The sequence below is a fragment of the Malus sylvestris genome, chromosome 5 (assembly GCF_916048215.2).
Source record: "Malus sylvestris chromosome 5, drMalSylv7.2, whole genome shotgun sequence".
NCBI lineage: Eukaryota > Viridiplantae > Streptophyta > Magnoliopsida > Rosales > Rosaceae > Malus > Malus sylvestris.
In genome coordinates, this window is record NC_062264.1 from 15,305,804 (window position 1) to 15,324,250 (window position 18,447).

Consider the following 18,447-nt stretch of genomic DNA (forward strand, 5'->3'; position numbering starts at 1 on the left):
TTGGCGGTCTTTTCAGTCGTTAATTACATCCAGTTTTAAGTTCTTTTTATTCTTTAATTTTCTGCCCAAAGAATGAGGTTTATGCCAAAGTGTCAACATAAATATTATGCTATTTGAAGCAAGAAAACGTTATGCATGCTGGAAACCCTAAACCATGCATCAAGTTATTTATTAGAGTAAATTCAATAATCCACATTGACAGTTTATCACCAAAACAACGACCCTGTCAACCGTCTATTTTTATGTCTAAAACTTTGAACGTACCTCCAGATTTTGTGGGTGTGCATGTAAATAATGAGAAGACCACAACAATTTTCGGTGCTAAAACAACGCCAGGACCTCGTCTTTCTCCCACCATTCAATCACATGTCAACACCATATAACAGCTTCCCTCCACCTCCCTCCCCCTCATCTCTATAAGCAGCCTTGGGCCAAGCCAAGATAGCACACTTCAGCCATGGCTCCACCTCTCCTCTCGCCCACGGTCTCAGGTTGCTGCTTTCTTCTCCTCTCCTTCCTCATCTCTTCGTTTCCCGCTCCCTCCTTCGCCCTAACTGATGCTGAAGCCGCTCACATAGCCCACCGCCAGCTCATTTCTCTCCCGGAGAATGGCGACCTCCCTGACAACTACGAGGTTCAAGTCGACGTCAAACTAAAGTTTGAAAACGACAGGCTCAAGAGGGCTTATGTCGCTCTCCAGGCACAGAAGAGCGCTATTTTTTCCGACCCTTTTAAATTCACTGCCAACTGGGAAGGGGAGAATGTGTGCGCCTACAAAGGGGTGTTCTGCGCTCCAGCACTCGACGACTCGAGCTTGAATGTGGTGGCCGGCATAGACCTCAACCATGGAGACATTGCAGGACATCTCGTTGTCGAAATGGGGCTCCTTACCGACCTCGCACTCTTCCACATCAACTCCAATAGGTTCTGCGGCATCATCCCAGAGAGCTTCAGGAGGCTGACGCTCATGTATGAGTTCGACATCAGCAACAACCGATTTGTTGGTCGTTTTCCTGGAGTTGTCCTCCACTGGCCTAATTGCAAGTACCTTGACCTTCGGTTCAATGGCTTCGAAGGCGAGCTGCCTCCGGAGCTTTTCTTCAAGGAGTTTGATGCCATTTTCTTGAACCACAACCGATTCACATCGGCGATTCCAGAGACGATTGGAAACTCCAAGGTTTCTGTTGTGTCATTTGCGTTTAACAACTTCAGTGGTTGCATTCCGCATAGCGTTGGAAACATGCACAACGTGAACGAGCTAATCTTCATGAACAACCAGCTTGGTGGGTGCTTCCCTCCTGAGATTGGAAACCTAGGAAACTTGCAGGTTTTTGATGTGTGCTACAATGGATTTATAGGTTCTTTGCCAAAGAGCTTCGTCGGGCTGCAGAGCATTGAGGAATTGGGTATTGGGTACAACAGGTTGACAGGGTTTGTGACTGATAAGATTTGCACGTTGCCTAAGTTGGCAAATTTCACATTTGCTTACAACTATTTTAGTGGGGAGGCTCAAAACTGTATGCCAAATCCTAAATCGAAAATAGTCTTAGATGACTCAGGCAATTGCATGCCAGGAAGGCCCAAGCAAAAGAACACAAAGACATGTTTCCCTGTGGTAACTAAGCCTGTGGATTGCAGCAAGAATTGTGGTGGTTCTTCTACACCAGAGAAACCTAAGACACCAAAGCCTCCAACGCCAAAGGTTAGTCCACCACCGACGCCAAAGGTAGAGCCGCCACCCACATCGAAGGTCGAGCCCCCACCACCAACACCGAAGGCCAAGCCGCCACCTTCCACACCGAAGGTCGAGCCACCACCCACCCCCAAGGTTGAGCCACCACCCACTCCAAAGGCAGAGCCACCTTCCACGCCAAAGGTTGAGCCACCACCCACTCCAAAGGTTGAGCCACCTCCCATGCCAAAGGTTGAACCACCACCCACCACTAAGGTTGAGCCACCACCCACCCCTAAGGCCGAGCCACCACCCACACCAAAGGTTAAACCACCTCCCACGCCAAAGGCCGAGGCGCCAAAGGTCCAACCACCACCCACCCCTAAGGCTGAGCCACCACCTACCCCTAAGGATGAGCCACCTCCCATGGCAAAGGTTGAACCACCACCCACCCCTAAAGCCGAGCCACCACCCACCCCAAAGGCTGAGCCACCACCCGAGCCAAAGGCCGAGGCACCAAAGATCCAAACACCACCCATCCCTAAGGCTGAGCCACCACCTACCCCTAAGGCTGAGCCACCTACGACGCCAAAGGTTGAGCCGCCACCTGAGCCAAAGGCCGAGCCACCTCCTACACCTAAAGCTGAGCCACCTTTTGCACCTAAAGCTGATCCACCTCCCGCACCTAAAGCGGAGCCACCTCCAATAGCTAAGCCGGAACCTCCTCAAACACCAAAAGTTGAGCCACCGCCAATGCCACAGGCTGAGCTACCCCAAACACCAGAGGCTGAGCCACCCCAAACACCTGAGGTTGTGCCACCCCAAGCATCTGAGGTTGAGCCACCCCAAGCACCTGAGGTCGAGCCACCTGCTGCACCAAAGGTTGAGCCACCTCCAACACCAAAGGTCGAGCAACCACCAACACCTAAGGCTGAGCCACCTCCAACGCCGGAGGTGGAGCCTCCTAAAGCACCAGAGGTTGAGCCACCAATACTCACACCTGCACCAAGCCCGATTGGCCGTAGCCCTAAAGGTCCTCCGTTGTTTCCAATTCAACCACCATCAACGCCAGAACCTGTGCAATCTCCTCCATCACCATCTCCAACACCAGAACCATCTCCAGAGCTTGTGCAGTCACCACCACCAGTCCAGTCACCACCACCACCTGTCCAATCCCCTCCACCGCCAATTCAATCTCCACCACCACCTGTCCAGTCTCCACCACCACCACCAATTCAATCCCCACCACCGCCTGTCGAATCTCCCCCACCACCAATTGAATCCCCCCCACCACCAGTCGAATCCCCGCCACCGCCGATCGAATCCCCACCACCACCAGTCGAATCCCCGCCACCGCCGATCGAATCCCCACCACCCCCAGTCGAATCCCCTCCACAGCCGATCGAATCCCCACCATCGCCGGTCGAATCTCCCCCGCCGCCTGTCCAATCCCCACCACCACCAGTCCAATCCCCACCACCGCCAATCGAATCACCTTCTCCCCCAGCTCCAACTCCATCTCCTCATTTGCCTCCTCCTGTGGAGTCTCCACCACCAACCCAACCAGACTTCGTGCTACCACCAAACATTGGAGCACTATACTCATCGCCACCACCACCAATGTTCCCAGGCTATTGAGTAGTAGTTTATCATTTCACATGTTTGCTTCATTTTGTATTTTCTTCTCTAGTTACAAAACACCCTCTACACGTTCACTTGTAACTTGAGAATCTTACCAAATACAGTGAGTTTACAATTTCAATACCTTCCATGCAACTTGATTGGTTCTATCTTTTGCTAATGTAAATTTATACTTAATATGTGTTAACTCATCGACAATTTATTGCTAAAGAAATAAAACAGAAAAAAAGAGAAAAAGTGATTGAAAGTTGTGGCTGATCATGAACGAAATTAATGTTTGTATTGTCAGTAAAGGCTTGTTTGGGAAGTTTGTATATACGCAAATCAGTATTGCTTATAAGTTCTTTCATTTACTAAGAATATCATCATTTATTTTTGAAATTCAAGTGCTTTATGAAAATGCACTTCCTAAGAAAGCACATATGGTTTTACAAAATTTCACTTAAAACTGCAAAATTCAAAAACTATGTTTAACTATATTTTTCAAAACATTATTAAACATGCTTTTAGTTATTTGAATAGAAATGTCACACCTTTACAAACATTAAAATTGTTGATCTCAACGAGACAAGAAATTGCTTATGATTCTGTCTAAAATTTGGGTTTGTTTTAGCGGGGGGGGGGGGGGGGGTGTTGCTGTTGCTGTTGTGGGACGAAGAGCAAGAGTAAAGTGGGATTTCAAGGAAAATACATCGATCTGTTAAACATAGTGTGAGAGTGGAGGTAGAAAGGAGATGAGGATGTAAGCAAATTGAAGTACAAGTTCGACATTTTTACAAGTTGAAAATATTAAATTCATAAAATGCTAAAAAACAAAATGGGAGTTGTAGAAGTATCAATACAATCAATTTCCCATACGCTTACCCCTAAAACTGAGGATCTGGGCAAACATACAAAAGAGGTACAAATGTGTATAGGGATAGGCACAATTCAGTTTTGATCGGTTTTACTCCAACTCACAATCAAACATGGTTCAAATTTGACAAAAATAGGTAAGAAAACAACTGTATGGTCTGGCGGTTTAGGCCTAAACCTAATTACTTCTTCTTTTACATTTCTTTCAACTTCCTCAGTCCAATTACAACAACAAAAATGTGTATATAATTTGCTACACATTTCCAACATGTCATCAAACTTCACTGCCAATTCATTTAGTTATGGATTTCTACGAGAAGTGGACATTTACCTTTCTTTCTATTTGACCATCTAACATCTGAGTATTGGGATCAATGCAACATCTTTTAAATTTATTTCAAAAAAGTAATTTAATAACTAATATAATTATGATTTAAGGATCAGTAACTTCAAAGTTTTGTTAACCTTCAAATTCAGCATTATTCTCTCGTTATTAGTCAATAAGAAGACTATGTGGCCTCGTTTGGCAACTTGGACTGTACTGACTATTTTAGTTGTATATGTGTTTGGACCCAATTATTAATTTTAGGACGAGAGCGGTAATGGGCTCAGCCCACAGGAAAAGCCAAGGGTGTCTTGAGATATTCCCAAGGAAAGCCTAGCCCAAGAAGGATAAGACGTGTCCTACCAGGAGTTGTTCTCATCAAACTTGGATAGGATTTTGGCCCAGTCTTGATACTATAAGGAGTCCTCAGATATCAGTGATGCCTTGAATCAAGGAGCATATGTTAAGGATCAAGAATTAAAACTTGAGGATAATAAGGTTGGATTCAAAGTCCTAAATATACTAGGATTGGTCAAAGCCCATTCAGAATGGATGAAGGAGAAATTGAAGAATTATAATCCGAGTGGGATTCTACTTCAGCTATGTGGGAAATTATTACTTTAAATAGAGAAGGGAATGAATCATTCAAAGCTCCTTCTAACACACAAACAAACATGCCATGCGCAAACCTTCACTCTACGCGAAACCCTCTCATTCTTGAGAAAACACTCACCTTTCTAACTTCGTCAAGCACACCTTTAGTTAGTCTTAACAACACTATGGTTGACAATTGGCGACACCTTTAGTTAGTCTTAACAATACTGGAGCCATAGAATCTGGCGACCAAGGAGCACCTTCAGTTAGTCTTAACAACACTGCTTCGAGATTGACTAATTATTTATCCAAGTCTTGGCCAGTAGGGAGTTTTTGAGTCCTTATTGGAAGAGGTCACTTCATTAGCTTTCTTGGCGAAGTGAGGTGTTACCAAGTTACATGGCTCGACACATCAAAAGCCGAGTTTATTTTATGAGTGGATATTCACAAGTACATTTCAGAGTTCGGCATTCTAATGTCCAAACCACATTTACAATCAAGACACTTATCTCTTTTCAATATTTATGTCCATACAGTTTGGTAGCGATTCGGCGTACTTATATTTGCACAAATATAATCACAGTGGCCGAGCCCGATGCTGATGATTCGTAAACTTCAAGGAAACTAGTAGTCTTATCTTCAACCTAGAGGCTGAGACAAATTCCTTCATCGGCCATGATCATAAGACAAAAATCAGTAGCACGTTCGACACCACTACTACCACATTCATTCACTCACCGACCGAGCTTGGTTGTCAAGTTGGCATGCCCCGCATTCAATCGAATGATGTAGTTAACTCATTAGCTATTCAGCATGCACGCCACGTAGACTTGGTAGGTTTTAGGGTCAACATTTTTGCATGCCCAGTGGAATGTTCTTCCAAAATCTATGAATAAACTGAGATTGTGAAGGTGAGTCTGAAAAAATCGAGAACCTTTGTTCTGATGCATTTCCATTCCATTTCGTTTTATGTAATTCTGGAATTTTACTTGGTTAAAATCATGAAATTGGACTTTAGATATATATGTGCAAAACTTGTGCTGGGTTGTGATAAGTTTTGTTGTAGTTTTGTAGATTTGTAGCAGGTAGACATAGAAGTGTAATTTGATGGGTGGATGAATAGAAACAAATGAAATTGTGGTGGAAAGAGATGATGTAGATAAAGGGGCTAAATCTAGTGCAGGGAGGGTTGAATAGTTTTTCCAACCGTTGACGATGAGTTGAAACTGAAATTAAAAAAAGAGTTTGAGCCGTTGGATGAAAAGTATGCTTTTTACAACAATTATGCACTTACAGTGGGGTTTGGGTTTCGAGAGCATAGTAGTAAAAAGTCCAATGATGGTGAACGTTGGTTAAGGAAATAATTTGTTTGTCGCAAACAAGGAAAGAAGTTGGTGGATGCTAATCCCATACCTAAAAGGAAAGGTAGGAAGGGAGATGCTAGAACTGAGTGTAAGGCAAAACTTGCGCTTAATAAGGGAATTGGTTATGAAACATTTGTTGTAACAGTTTTCAATGAAGGACATAACCTATGTCAACTGCGTCAGACTTATTTAGATGACATTGTCGAGTTTCAGAGTCAAAGAAGATGATGATTGAACAATGTGCATATGCCAATATTTTAATAAGTAAACAAGTGGGTTTACTGGAGGTGCAAAGTGGAGGAATTAAAAAAATTGGTTGCACCTCCAAGGGTATGTATAATGCCAAATATCAATTGCAAGCTCATCAAATCGGGCATAATGTGGAAATGTTGAAAGAGCATTTTGAGATGAGCAAGAGAAAAACGATTCACTTCATTTCAAGATGGAGAATGACAAAGGCGGAACACTACAATAACGATGGGAGCAAATATATAGGAAGGGAGATTTCAGGCTAAGTATCATTGGGTGCATTGTGAGCCACCTTGACATACTCGTGCTATGTGTACTCACCACCGTCTCTAAGAATGTCATTTATGTGTGGGCCATGATGTTGTCCCAATCATATCCTTACCGAACCTGATGGAAATATGAACGAAATTTCTTAAACCCATCATAAAAAGAAGAGTCACACTCTTCTTAGAGGTGCTTCATCGCTATTGAAATGATTGAACTACAACATTCATCATCTTCCTTTTTAGAACTAGTTCATCATACTTACGTTTTCAGATATGTATTTAGAGTTTGTACTTGGCTGATTTGTACAACGCCTCGTTAAGTTGTTACTATAATGCAACCATTGTGGATTCATGTTTGAGGCACTTTTGATGCCATTTATTGATGGAGCGTGAGTTGGCAGAAAATTTGCTCTTTGCTTCTGCAATTTGATCGGTCGGATCATCAGAATCACCATCACTCCCTAACAAAGCCATGACATGTGTTGTTGCCATGGTTATTGCTGAAGAAAGTGTTGGCTACTGAATTGTTTTTGCCTTGCTTTTATAGACGATCAATTTAGATGGCATTAAATGCCACACCAACAAAAAATGGATGGAAACAACAAATAAATAAGGGTCTGTTATATGTATATGATGGCTTATGAATAGTTGTGTAAAGTTGTCAGGTAGTTTGTTTACAACTAGTTTGTCATCAATATTCCTTACAATTGGTTACCCTTTCTGTGTAACTACATTACAGATGTATTGTCGACGAAGAAAATGTTGGCTAATGAATTGTCCTTGGTTTCCATTTACAGATGATCAATTTAGATGTCATTAAATGTGACGCCAACAAAAACTAGGTGGAAATGATGGATTTATGACTGCCTATTGTGGGTATATGATGGCTTGTGAATAGTTTTGTAAGGCGGTTAGGGAGTCAGTTTACAACTACTTGTTCATCAATAATCCTTCCAAATCCAAAGCCTTTTACAGTAACGACATTAAGAATGTGCTATGGTGGCAACAAAATGTTGAGTTCGTATATAGTCACATTTAATAGGCTAAAAACTTGACAGTTTTAACGTGTGTGTCTTTATGAGCACTTATGAAGAACTGTGTTTGCCCTCAGGTAGTCTTATCACTTTGGTCCTTCCAGTAGCAAAAAATAAATTTTCAAAGACAAAAGTGAGACAAAACTCAGTAGTACACTGAAACATATCACCACTTCCACATCCATTGTTCAAGAAAGTGTACAAACATTTGTGTTCCAAAAAACATGTACTCATCCCACTCCCACATCTAATCTTAAAGACATTCTACATGCATTTGTGTTCCAAAAAACCAAAAAATATGTACTCATCCCACTCCCACATCTAATCTTAAGGGCATTCTACAAACATTTGTGTTCCAAAAAACAGGACCACATTTACGGTTACATCATGAATTGCCAACACAAGTTAGGCATAAAACTTAAAAGAATTAACCTCTTCGTGCACAACATGTTCTTCCTCAATTCCACTTCTCCTTAGTGTAGGTGCAACCCTTAGACTTGTCTATTAGTTCAGTTGTATTCAAGTATTTCATATGTTGGATGCCGACAAGCAACCTCATTGCCTTAGTTTTTAATTCTTGGTTTGCCTTTTGAACAATACTCAACTCACTAGGAGCGCGTTCGATTTCCCCAATGAAATCAAGGTGTCTTCCAAACCAAAAGACAATGTGTTGAGTTATGTCTACCTGAAAATAAATGCTTGGAACGAGTAGTGGCAGTGGCCTCTTCTTGACACAGTTTGATTCTTTTGGTAGAGGGTATATTCACGGTGATTGGATGCTGAGATTTGGAGTTGGTGTAGGACAAACATAATTGGAATTGGGAGTATTAAAGATGACCAAATTTGTTTTGGGAGGTGGGGTATTAATTGGAGGATGAGTTATGGATGTTGGTGTATTAAAGAAGATTTGGGATGAAGTTTTGGGTGCTGTTTGATGTATTTAACAAGATTGGAGGCAAATTGGGTGTTATTGTCATGATTGAGTGTAGTTGATGGAAAATTAAAGATTTAAGGAGAAGCAATGGAATTTAAGAAAGGAGATTGGAGTTGGTTAAAATTTGTGGAATGTAATTAGGGGGTTTGGATGATAAGATGGTATACCATGTGGAACTTAATGTGTAAAATATTAATTTGTAATTAATAATTAATAATAAAAAAGGTAGAAATGTAAAAAATTTGAAAAATTATGAGGACACTTGGGATGACATCATTTACGATATGATCGGTACATATGGCGAAATTGGTTATTGGGACGACCAGAACAATATTGAATAGTGTTTCTACTAAGAAAGGGGAAATTTTGAAAAAAAAAAAAAAAAATTTAAGGGAAAAATGTGGAAAGATATTAGAAACGCTTGTATTAACAAGGGCAACAATGTTGCTGAACGACTAAACTCCAAAATGTTAACCTATAATGAAAAAATCAAAGTGACAAATACTAATTGTTGGATTACCATTTTATGTTTACACTTGACTGGTCAAGGTTTCAGATTATGGGTTAAGGTTTTGGAGTTTAGTTCTTTAGAAAAGTTGTCACCCTTGTCAATATGAACGTTTCTAATATTTTTCTACATTTTCCCCTTTTAAAGATAAATTTTTTAATTTTTTTCAAGTTTTCCCTTGTCTCAGTAGAAACACAATTCATAGAGTTCGTCACAACGAAACCATGTAATGAGACAAAAGTTCTTCGTGGACCAGGTCACTTCACAACCTATTAAATACGTGAGTCCTTCTAAATCTTTCAGCCCTTGATTAGCCACTCTACGGAGTGACAATTCTTACACTAATTGGCCACTAAAGGCTAGTCTATCAACACTCTCTAAGTGTCCAAAGGATGATGCCCCAAACCCAGCAAGTTGTGCATCATTAACCTTTTGATGCATGACTCCTAGTACACGACTTGCTTAGGTTGTTAACCCTTCCCCTATACGGTTCTTTCTCTTTTGTTGCTAGTTAAACCCCTTGAGTTGCCATCTCCTATACCCATAACAAAACAAGGATTCAACCAAATGAACAATATATTACCCTGATAACAACCAAATTCCGCAATGTATAACAATAACACAACATGTCAACAAATTTTTATAACAATACATCTACAAGGAAAAAACATGTCAAGCATTGGACCCGGGGTAGCGGAAAAATATGACCCGGTGCCCGGTGCACAAGTAAATGTAAAAATGAAAATGAAATACGAAACTTCTCTTATTCCAATAAAATCCACCAGCTCCAATATGCAATGACGTACATATAATCAATATTCTCACGATCTCCACATTATCAACAATAACAGTAATATAAATCATATTCCAATATCCACAATTATATCAATTATAGAGATACATCAAGTAGAACACATATTTCACAAAGCTTAAACAAGACAAATACCCCAATGGTGATAAGTTCCCCGAGAACCCCTACCTTAAATCCGAAGCTAGAACCTTTGTATTCCAACCCAAGTTCCAAGCTCTACGAAGTTGATCACAACCAACGCCATGTATAATTCCACTCTTATTTTCCTAATCTCTCTCTCTATATACATATATAATGTATACACACAAACGTACATACATATATATTAATATTAATACATATATTTATGGAGAAATTAGGTTCTCATCCTTCATTTTGCTACTCCATTGATTAAAATCCTATTCCTTTTCAATTTTTGATAAAGGTCCTTGGGTATTAATAATATCATTAATTATTTCAATAATAAAATATTATTTTTATTTATAAATATATTCATTTAATGTTAAAAATGTTACAATTAGTATATTTATATTTATGACTAAATTTTTTATCATATATTTTTAGTTTTAGTTTGTACCCATTTTTAATTTGTAATTTTTTTTAATTTGTACCCATATATTAATTTCTTTTTGTGCCCATATTTTTTAAAGTTTATTTGTATTTGTACCCATATATATATATATATATATATATATATATATATATATATATTGTTTTTTAACTTTTTATTTTGCTAAATGTACCCATGCTAATTATGTGTACCCATTCATGTAAAACTTTTTAATGTTAAAATGTACTCATTCTTAAACATACCAATTTGTTATATGTAAAATGTACCCTTTTTTTTATATAAAATATATTCAATTTTTTTCTAATCCATTTTTAAACTTATATGGGTACATTCTTTTTTCTTTGATTTTAAAATGTATTCATGTCAAGTTTAATCCAAGAAATTTACTAATGTTGTTAGGCCTAATATCTTTTTTTTGTCATTTTGAAGAATGTACCCAAGTTTGGATAGAATAATTTTTTTGGTTAATTTTGATGAATGTACCCATGTTTATATATATATATACACACACACACAATAGTATATTTATATTTTAATATTTTTAATCCCACAAATTATGGTTTTTTATTTAAAATCTCATTTATATAAATGATGTGAAAATATATAAGCACACAAATTAAACCCTCTTATTGACAATTGTAGTAAAGATGTAAGTAGGGATCGTTCTGGACCGGACATTAGGATGGATTGCTAATCTATGCTAAACTAACTTTAAAACACAAAACTAGGCTTGAAAACACTTAACTAGACTCAAAGAACTCGAAACAAACTGAAAGACTCAAAACTAACTATAGTGACTCAAAACAGCTTAAAACAACTAAATAGACTCAAACTAGACCCTAGAAAGTGATTTGGACGAAATTGGTTTTACCTTGACTCAAAACACTTAAAAACACAAACTAAAACAGTTTCTAACTAATATGACTCAACAAAGTAAAGGGGGAGTTGGCTTTGACGAATTTGAAACAAATAAACAAATTGTAAAACTAAACGGATTGTAAAATGAATTTTGGGAAATAAGATGGTTGATGGATTAGCTAGAGGTCAATTCTTCACACATGACACACTTGTACATGAATCGATTTCCAATTGCTTTTCAATAAATTATGAAGCTCAACACCCCAGATTAACCGTGATGCACTAATTAACCCTCAGATTTTCCTTTACTCATTGAATTGGATGAATGCATGCGACAACCCAAATCATTCTCCAAAAGTCCCCTACATGAATGCATAATAGAGATACAATCAGAGATCATTACGTTCCATGAAAATCATAAGTGTTGACGAGACATTGGTAACTATGAATGCATGATACGTTTGCCAAGAATTCAATTAACGCGATTGTGACTAGCAATCTTCACTACTCATGAATATAAATTTGTAACGATTAGGTGAAACTCATTTATATTCTAGCATCAAATTCATGCATGAAAACTAAGTATGCATCCTTAATCAACACACAAGAATCAGTTTTGAAGAAAACAGTTAATTGAATTGCATTCACAACTTATTAAATCACGATTGGAAGAAATCAATTCATATCTCAAGGATGTTCATGGCTTTGAATTTCCCCCTAGCTAAGTAGGGATTTAGCCACTCATGTTCACAGCAAAACGAAAGAAAAAGAAATTAAACATTGTAAATATAGAACGAATTACACCTAGAATGCTCTAACAATCAAGCTCGAACATTCAAGAGTCTTCCCTTCTTTCTTCTTGCTGCGGCACAAAGGTGGATGAAGTGTATGAGATGTGTTTAGGGGTCAGGAATGTGTTCTAGGTTGAATGGGGTTGTGGCAAGGAAAAGAGAATGGCTGGAATTGTGTATGGGAGTGAATGAATGTGTAGAATGGTGAATGAGAGATAGAGAATGTGGCTAGAGTGTTTATTTAAAGACTTTTGGGTATTTAAGGCTAGGAAATAATTTAGGTAACAAAAATTAAACCAAAACTTAAAGGGAAATAGGAATTAAAGTCAGAATCCTAAGGAAAAGGGGATGTAGGGTGCGGCAAAGACTGAAAATAAAGGGAAAAGGATTTTCCTATGCGGCAAGGGAAGAGAATGAGTTTTCCTTGCTGATTTGGGTCCTAAATTAAAAGGGAATGTGTTTACTTGTGCGGCAAGGAAGGGTAATTGATGAGAAGGGTGCGGCATCCTCCTAGAGCAAGGAATTAGGCATCCCAAAGTGTTTAAGACTCCTTCTTTGTAGCTGAAACCTTTGTAGATTAGGATTAAGAAACTTTGACTTGATCAATCCTTCTTCTTCTTGGATTCCTTTTCCTTCCTTGACTTGAATTAATTTTTCTTCCTCTCTTTAGCTGATTCCTAGCATGCTTTGGTCTTCAATTTCGTCCATCTATATTGCTCCAAGCATAAGCTATTCAATTCATGCCCAAGACTACTCCAAAAGGCTCCAAAATGCACCTTTTTGCATACTTTGTCCTTAGAACCTGAAATTGCACGAAAAATGATTTTAAACACTAAAATAACTTAAGGAATAACAACAAAAATGCACAAGAACAAGCTAACTAAGTCGCATAAATATGCTCCTATCAATAAACAACTAAAATTTCTAATTTTTAATTTAAAAAATATAGTAACATACATAGAAATAAATTATCACATTAATTTCAGGGACCTCGATCAAAAATTAAAAACCAACAAGGTTTCAATCAAAGAATATTTATAGCTAAGGACCATATCCAAAGTCTCCCTATATTTATATATACACACTTATATACAACCACCACTTCTACGTAAACTAGTGCATGCAAATTGTACAAATGGAGTAAAGCTCCTATTTATAGTGTCAAATAGTCGGCAACCCAAAGGCTCTAATTGGTTGAAAATGAAGCTACTGACCTAAGTCTTTTGTTGGTCCAATTAGAAGAAGATAAGCCACCAATATATATCCTAGTCGTGGCATCAAAGTGCTTACTCACTTTAATAAATCAAACACATGGTACTTTTGCATGCAAATAATATGCCACCTGCTAATCTTCAGACCTCCATGCCATGGGTTTGACAACTACTAACCTTATTTTCAATTGCTCCAAAATATGCCGCGTCCAAAATATAGTATTGACACCTCTCACTATTAGGTTTAACACGTGAACAGCTATGTAAAAATGTATCTTAGGTTCATTCTAATTAGTAATAAATAATAACCACAACGCAATTGAAAATACAGGACCTTACAAAACCTTTATGACTTAAGTAATATCAACTTAATTCATAAAATTAACAAAGATTTCATCAACACAAATCATTCCCAACTCAACAATATAACTTGAAAAAAAAATAAAACTGGACTACCTATCCCTTACTCATAACATGTCAACGACATTTATAAACCCACATCCACCGAAATTTTCCAAAAATTTCACAAATATCCACCAATTTCAACTAATTTCATCAATCAACTAGCATAATTAATCAAATTGATTGAATTTACAAATAAAAAAAATTATTTCTAGGGTTCCATATTTCTTAATTCACCAAATTTCAAATTTACTTTGGGGAATGAAGTATGATGTCGACTATTGGGGGAAGCAACGACTCTGAAACTAACTCGAAGTAAGCAAGCACCACGTCCTTTATGTGGAACCAAATGCTCACCCTCGAACCAAACTTGCTTGAATTTCTAAACTTTTGTGTGGAAGTGCATCGAGGCAAGAGACGACAAGCACAACATAACTACGACTGGGTTTCGAACAACAACGAAAAATTTGAACAGTAAGCAACTTTTCGATGGGAATGATGGTAGAGGGCTAGCGAGAGATAGAGACTGTTGGGAGAAGATAAATTTATGGTGGTAATTGTTGATGTCGGGGAGGGAGGGGAGGAGCGTTTAAATTTCAAAATTTTTTAATTGATGCAGGGTACCGTTTTCAATTAGTGACAGGTCATTTATGACTTGGTTTCACCCAAAGCTCATTTTGATGGATTGATTTTCGGCTGTACAGATTTCATCCAATGGCCCCCATTTAGTTTGCACGCCTCCGCAAAGCTTTGTCGCATCATAGAAAACGCAACCTATAGATCAAGGTTGAGTTCAATTTTGTATCATTTGATATTCAAACTTCAAAGGGTAAATTACACAAAACTACCTTAATTATGGGTCGGACCACAATCTCATACCTCATGTTTTAAAAATTACAATGTCATGCCCCATCTTATGAATTTGTTGCAATGTCAGACATCCATCAGTTTTTTTGTTAATTTCTCTGTTAAGAAAAAAAACGATATGGCTTGAGGAGGGGCCACTCTCTAGCCCGACTGGATTAAAAAATTAATTGAATTAAAAAATTTAAAATAAAATCATTTAATTATTTTTATTTAAAAAATGTGGGACCCACCCCCTACAAACTCGTCACCCTCACCCTTCTTTCCCAGTCCACATGTATCCCTCAACCTTCCTTCCTTCCTTCACCACCAAAACAAAAACTAACTCCCCCACTACCGCCCTCACCTGCGAATTACTACCCTCTCTCCTTGGCTTTGGGTGCCTGCTGTTCTTCATGACACCCTGACCCGGAATGTCCATTTGGATTCCAAATTGAGTTGTTTAATGGGGAAAATGTGAATAAATTTAAACTTAAAAGTGCCTAAATGCAAGAGTGTGCTTGTGAGCGGGGATGAACCCATTTCACAGGTAATGTCAGAGCATAAGTAAAGTATAGTAAAATTAGAATAATAACTATACCATCCGAAGTAGTCTTATATATCAGCATTTGCCAGAAATCCTTGTCAACACGAACACTGCCACTAAATCCAGGGTTGAAAAAACAAAGGTAAGTGGGCCTAAAAATAAAGCTTTGTAAAAACCTTATTGAAAACATAATAACACCTCGCCATAAAACAAATATAGTTTCCAAATATACATACTACGTATAGTGTGAAAATACTTACCGTAGCTTGCAATATCTCAGGAACTCAATACGTCACAATATTTCGTAAACAAACGCCTAACGTACGGTAATCACATAATCTCGCATAAACAAACATATCATATAGAGTGCTCATCGACATATGCTAACATACGAGTTCATGCATAAGTATTTTGAATGAACAGGACTGGGTGTTATAATGATTTACGCTCTAGTACTACAATCACATGAAGACTAGCGCTATGCGCATCACATACGAGTCCTAAATAGGACTGACACCTACAATGGATCCAAAGTGAGTGTGCAATGCGATGTGAACATACATGTCAAGCCGCCCTAGCACAAACGAGTACTAACACCAGTGTAGCACACGATGAGCAGATAGCATAAATAAAATCATGCAATAGTAAATCGGTAATTCATGTCGACATAATACTATCTATAACCATAAGTAATCCCGAAATAGTACGCATACCTGTGCATCCTATATGATTATAATGATTTCCTAATTCTCATCATTACGACATTTCTTGTAAACGTTAATTTAATTATGGTAATCACATAGAAGCTTCGTTAGTAGATGTATATATGGAAACTAAATATATATATATACACACACACACACACACTATATGTAAAAGAAAAGACTCACCCACAGATACTTGCGAGGTTGTAGCCGTTCAAACTAGGAAAGCCAGAGTCTCCGATAATAATCACACCTAAACATAATATTGAGTCCCGTAAGTAAAAACTCAACTAAAACGACTAAATTTGGGAAAATGAAGTGCAGATTTAGAATCAGGGCATTGAAATACGCTAAGGAGGGTCCCTGGAAAAATTTGCAAAAAGTCAACAATCAACTAAAAAGTCAACTAAGACACCGAGCCGGTCAACTACGTTAAATCTTCGGAATTTCACTAAAAGAATGTCAAAAATGGACTCGAGACGTCGAAATTAGGCTAGAAGGGTTTTCGAGAAATTTTTGAAAAAGTCAACGCAAGAAATATTCTAAGAAATATTCCAAATCCATTTAGGAAATGGGTCAGGCCGTATCTTGATTTCGAATCCAAATTTGGGTTTTTGGATCTTTGTTTTTTTTTCCTCTTGAGTTGGGTCGATCTGATTGTAGGTTGCCGGATTCAATGAAAGAGAAAGCTGGAAATCCCCTTTTTCGATCAACTACAAATCTCCCCTAAAACTAGTCATCTAATATATTAAGTGGAAGCCCAAGAAACAAGGAATCAAAATATACCATTGGGTTCCTTGGCCATGGCTAGAGTTGGCCGGAAAACTGCTCGAAGCCATCAGATTCTCACCAGAAAACTGGAGAAAGTTTCCCTTGACATGTCTCAGCACCAAAAGCCACCAAAACGTCTCGAAAACATCCTGATTGTACTCCTAAACATAATCTACGAAGATCTTGGGGATTTTCGAGGTTGATGTGGTAGAAACTAACACACAAATTAAACCCTATAAATTATGCAAACGTAGTACAAGTAAGTAGGGATCGTTCTATTCTGGGGATTAGAAGGGATACTAATCAACACAAATTAAACTTATAAAACTGAAAACTAAGTTAAACTAACATTAAAACAATGACTGGGGGAATTTTGGACTAATTTAATGAAAGCAAAAGCAAATCGCAGAAAGTAAATTAAGTTGTGAAAGAAATATGGGTGAGAGGATAGCTAAAGGATTCTTCTCCACACATGAAACATATGCATACAAATCGATTTCCAGTTATTCTTTCTATAAACCATGAATGACAATGCCCCAAATTAACTGTGAATAACACTAATTAACTCTCAGATTTTCCTAAGTTCATTGAATTGGACTCAGCAACGTAACCAAATTATTCCTCTCAAGTTCCCTAACTATGAAAAGCATGATAGAGATACATCTCAAAGATCATTAAGTTTTGTGAAAATCATAAGCATTGGCAAAGCATTCGTAACTATGAAAAGCATGATACTCCTGCCAAGAATTTACTTAACTTAATCATGACTAGTGACTTTTACTACTTACAAATATAAGTTCATAACGATTAGGTGAAATTCTCTTATATTCTAGCATCAAATCCCTGCACGCAAACTAAGTGTGCACCCTTAATAAACATACAAGAATAAGTTCTCTATAAAGCAGATAAGTAAATCGCATTCATGTTTTATGAAACAATAACTTAATGTAATCAATTTATATAAAACATATGATCATGGTTTCGAATCCACCTATAGCTAAAAAGCAACTTAGTTACACATGTTCATCATAACTGAAAAATAATCTAAAATAAACATTGAAACTTAAAATAAAGATAGAATGAACCCAGAAAACTCCAGTGACTTCAATGGATGATTGCAGGTTACGGCACACTCCCTCCCCTCTCTAATTTGTAGCAATAATGTATATATAGGGTAAAGGCACAGCTGAATCCCAAGAGGAAAAATATTAGGTTGTTTGAATTATTTTATGACTCCTAGAATTAGATAGGAAGTGTTGAAATATGATAAGGATTCCTCCTTGTAGCTGGAGATAAGATAAGGTAAGATTGGACAAGATAGGATAAGAAAAGGTTGTATAAGATAAGGTTCCTTTCCAACTAAGATTCCTCTTTGTGTAATTCCTTGTCTTCCAAGCCTCAACTTTAATTTCACCAAATTTTAGCACATATCTAGCACCATTTGAACACCGAAAATGTCAGCCCATATGCTATCCATGCCTGCTGTCCAATCCAAG

General features: G+C 38.0%; 1 protein-coding gene across 2 annotated transcripts; it reads left to right on the top strand.

Moving 5' to 3' along the window:
* The first annotated feature begins 412 nt into the window (after positions 1-412).
* LOC126620757 (pollen-specific leucine-rich repeat extensin-like protein 1) lies at positions 413-3,434 on the top strand. 2 transcript variants are annotated; one of them, XM_050289034.1, is made up of 2 exons: positions 413-1,900; positions 2,267-3,434. In XM_050289034.1, exons 1-2 carry the CDS (start codon positions 458-460, stop codon positions 3,308-3,310), a joined length of 2,487 nt encoding a protein of 828 aa, XP_050144991.1. In that variant the 5' UTR covers positions 413-457; the 3' UTR covers positions 3,311-3,434. The 2 variants fall into 2 exon arrangements, with proteins under 2 accessions (XP_050144991.1, XP_050144990.1); XM_050289033.1 differs by having other exon boundaries at positions 413-3,434.
* Positions 3,435-18,447: the final 15,013 nt, after the last annotated feature.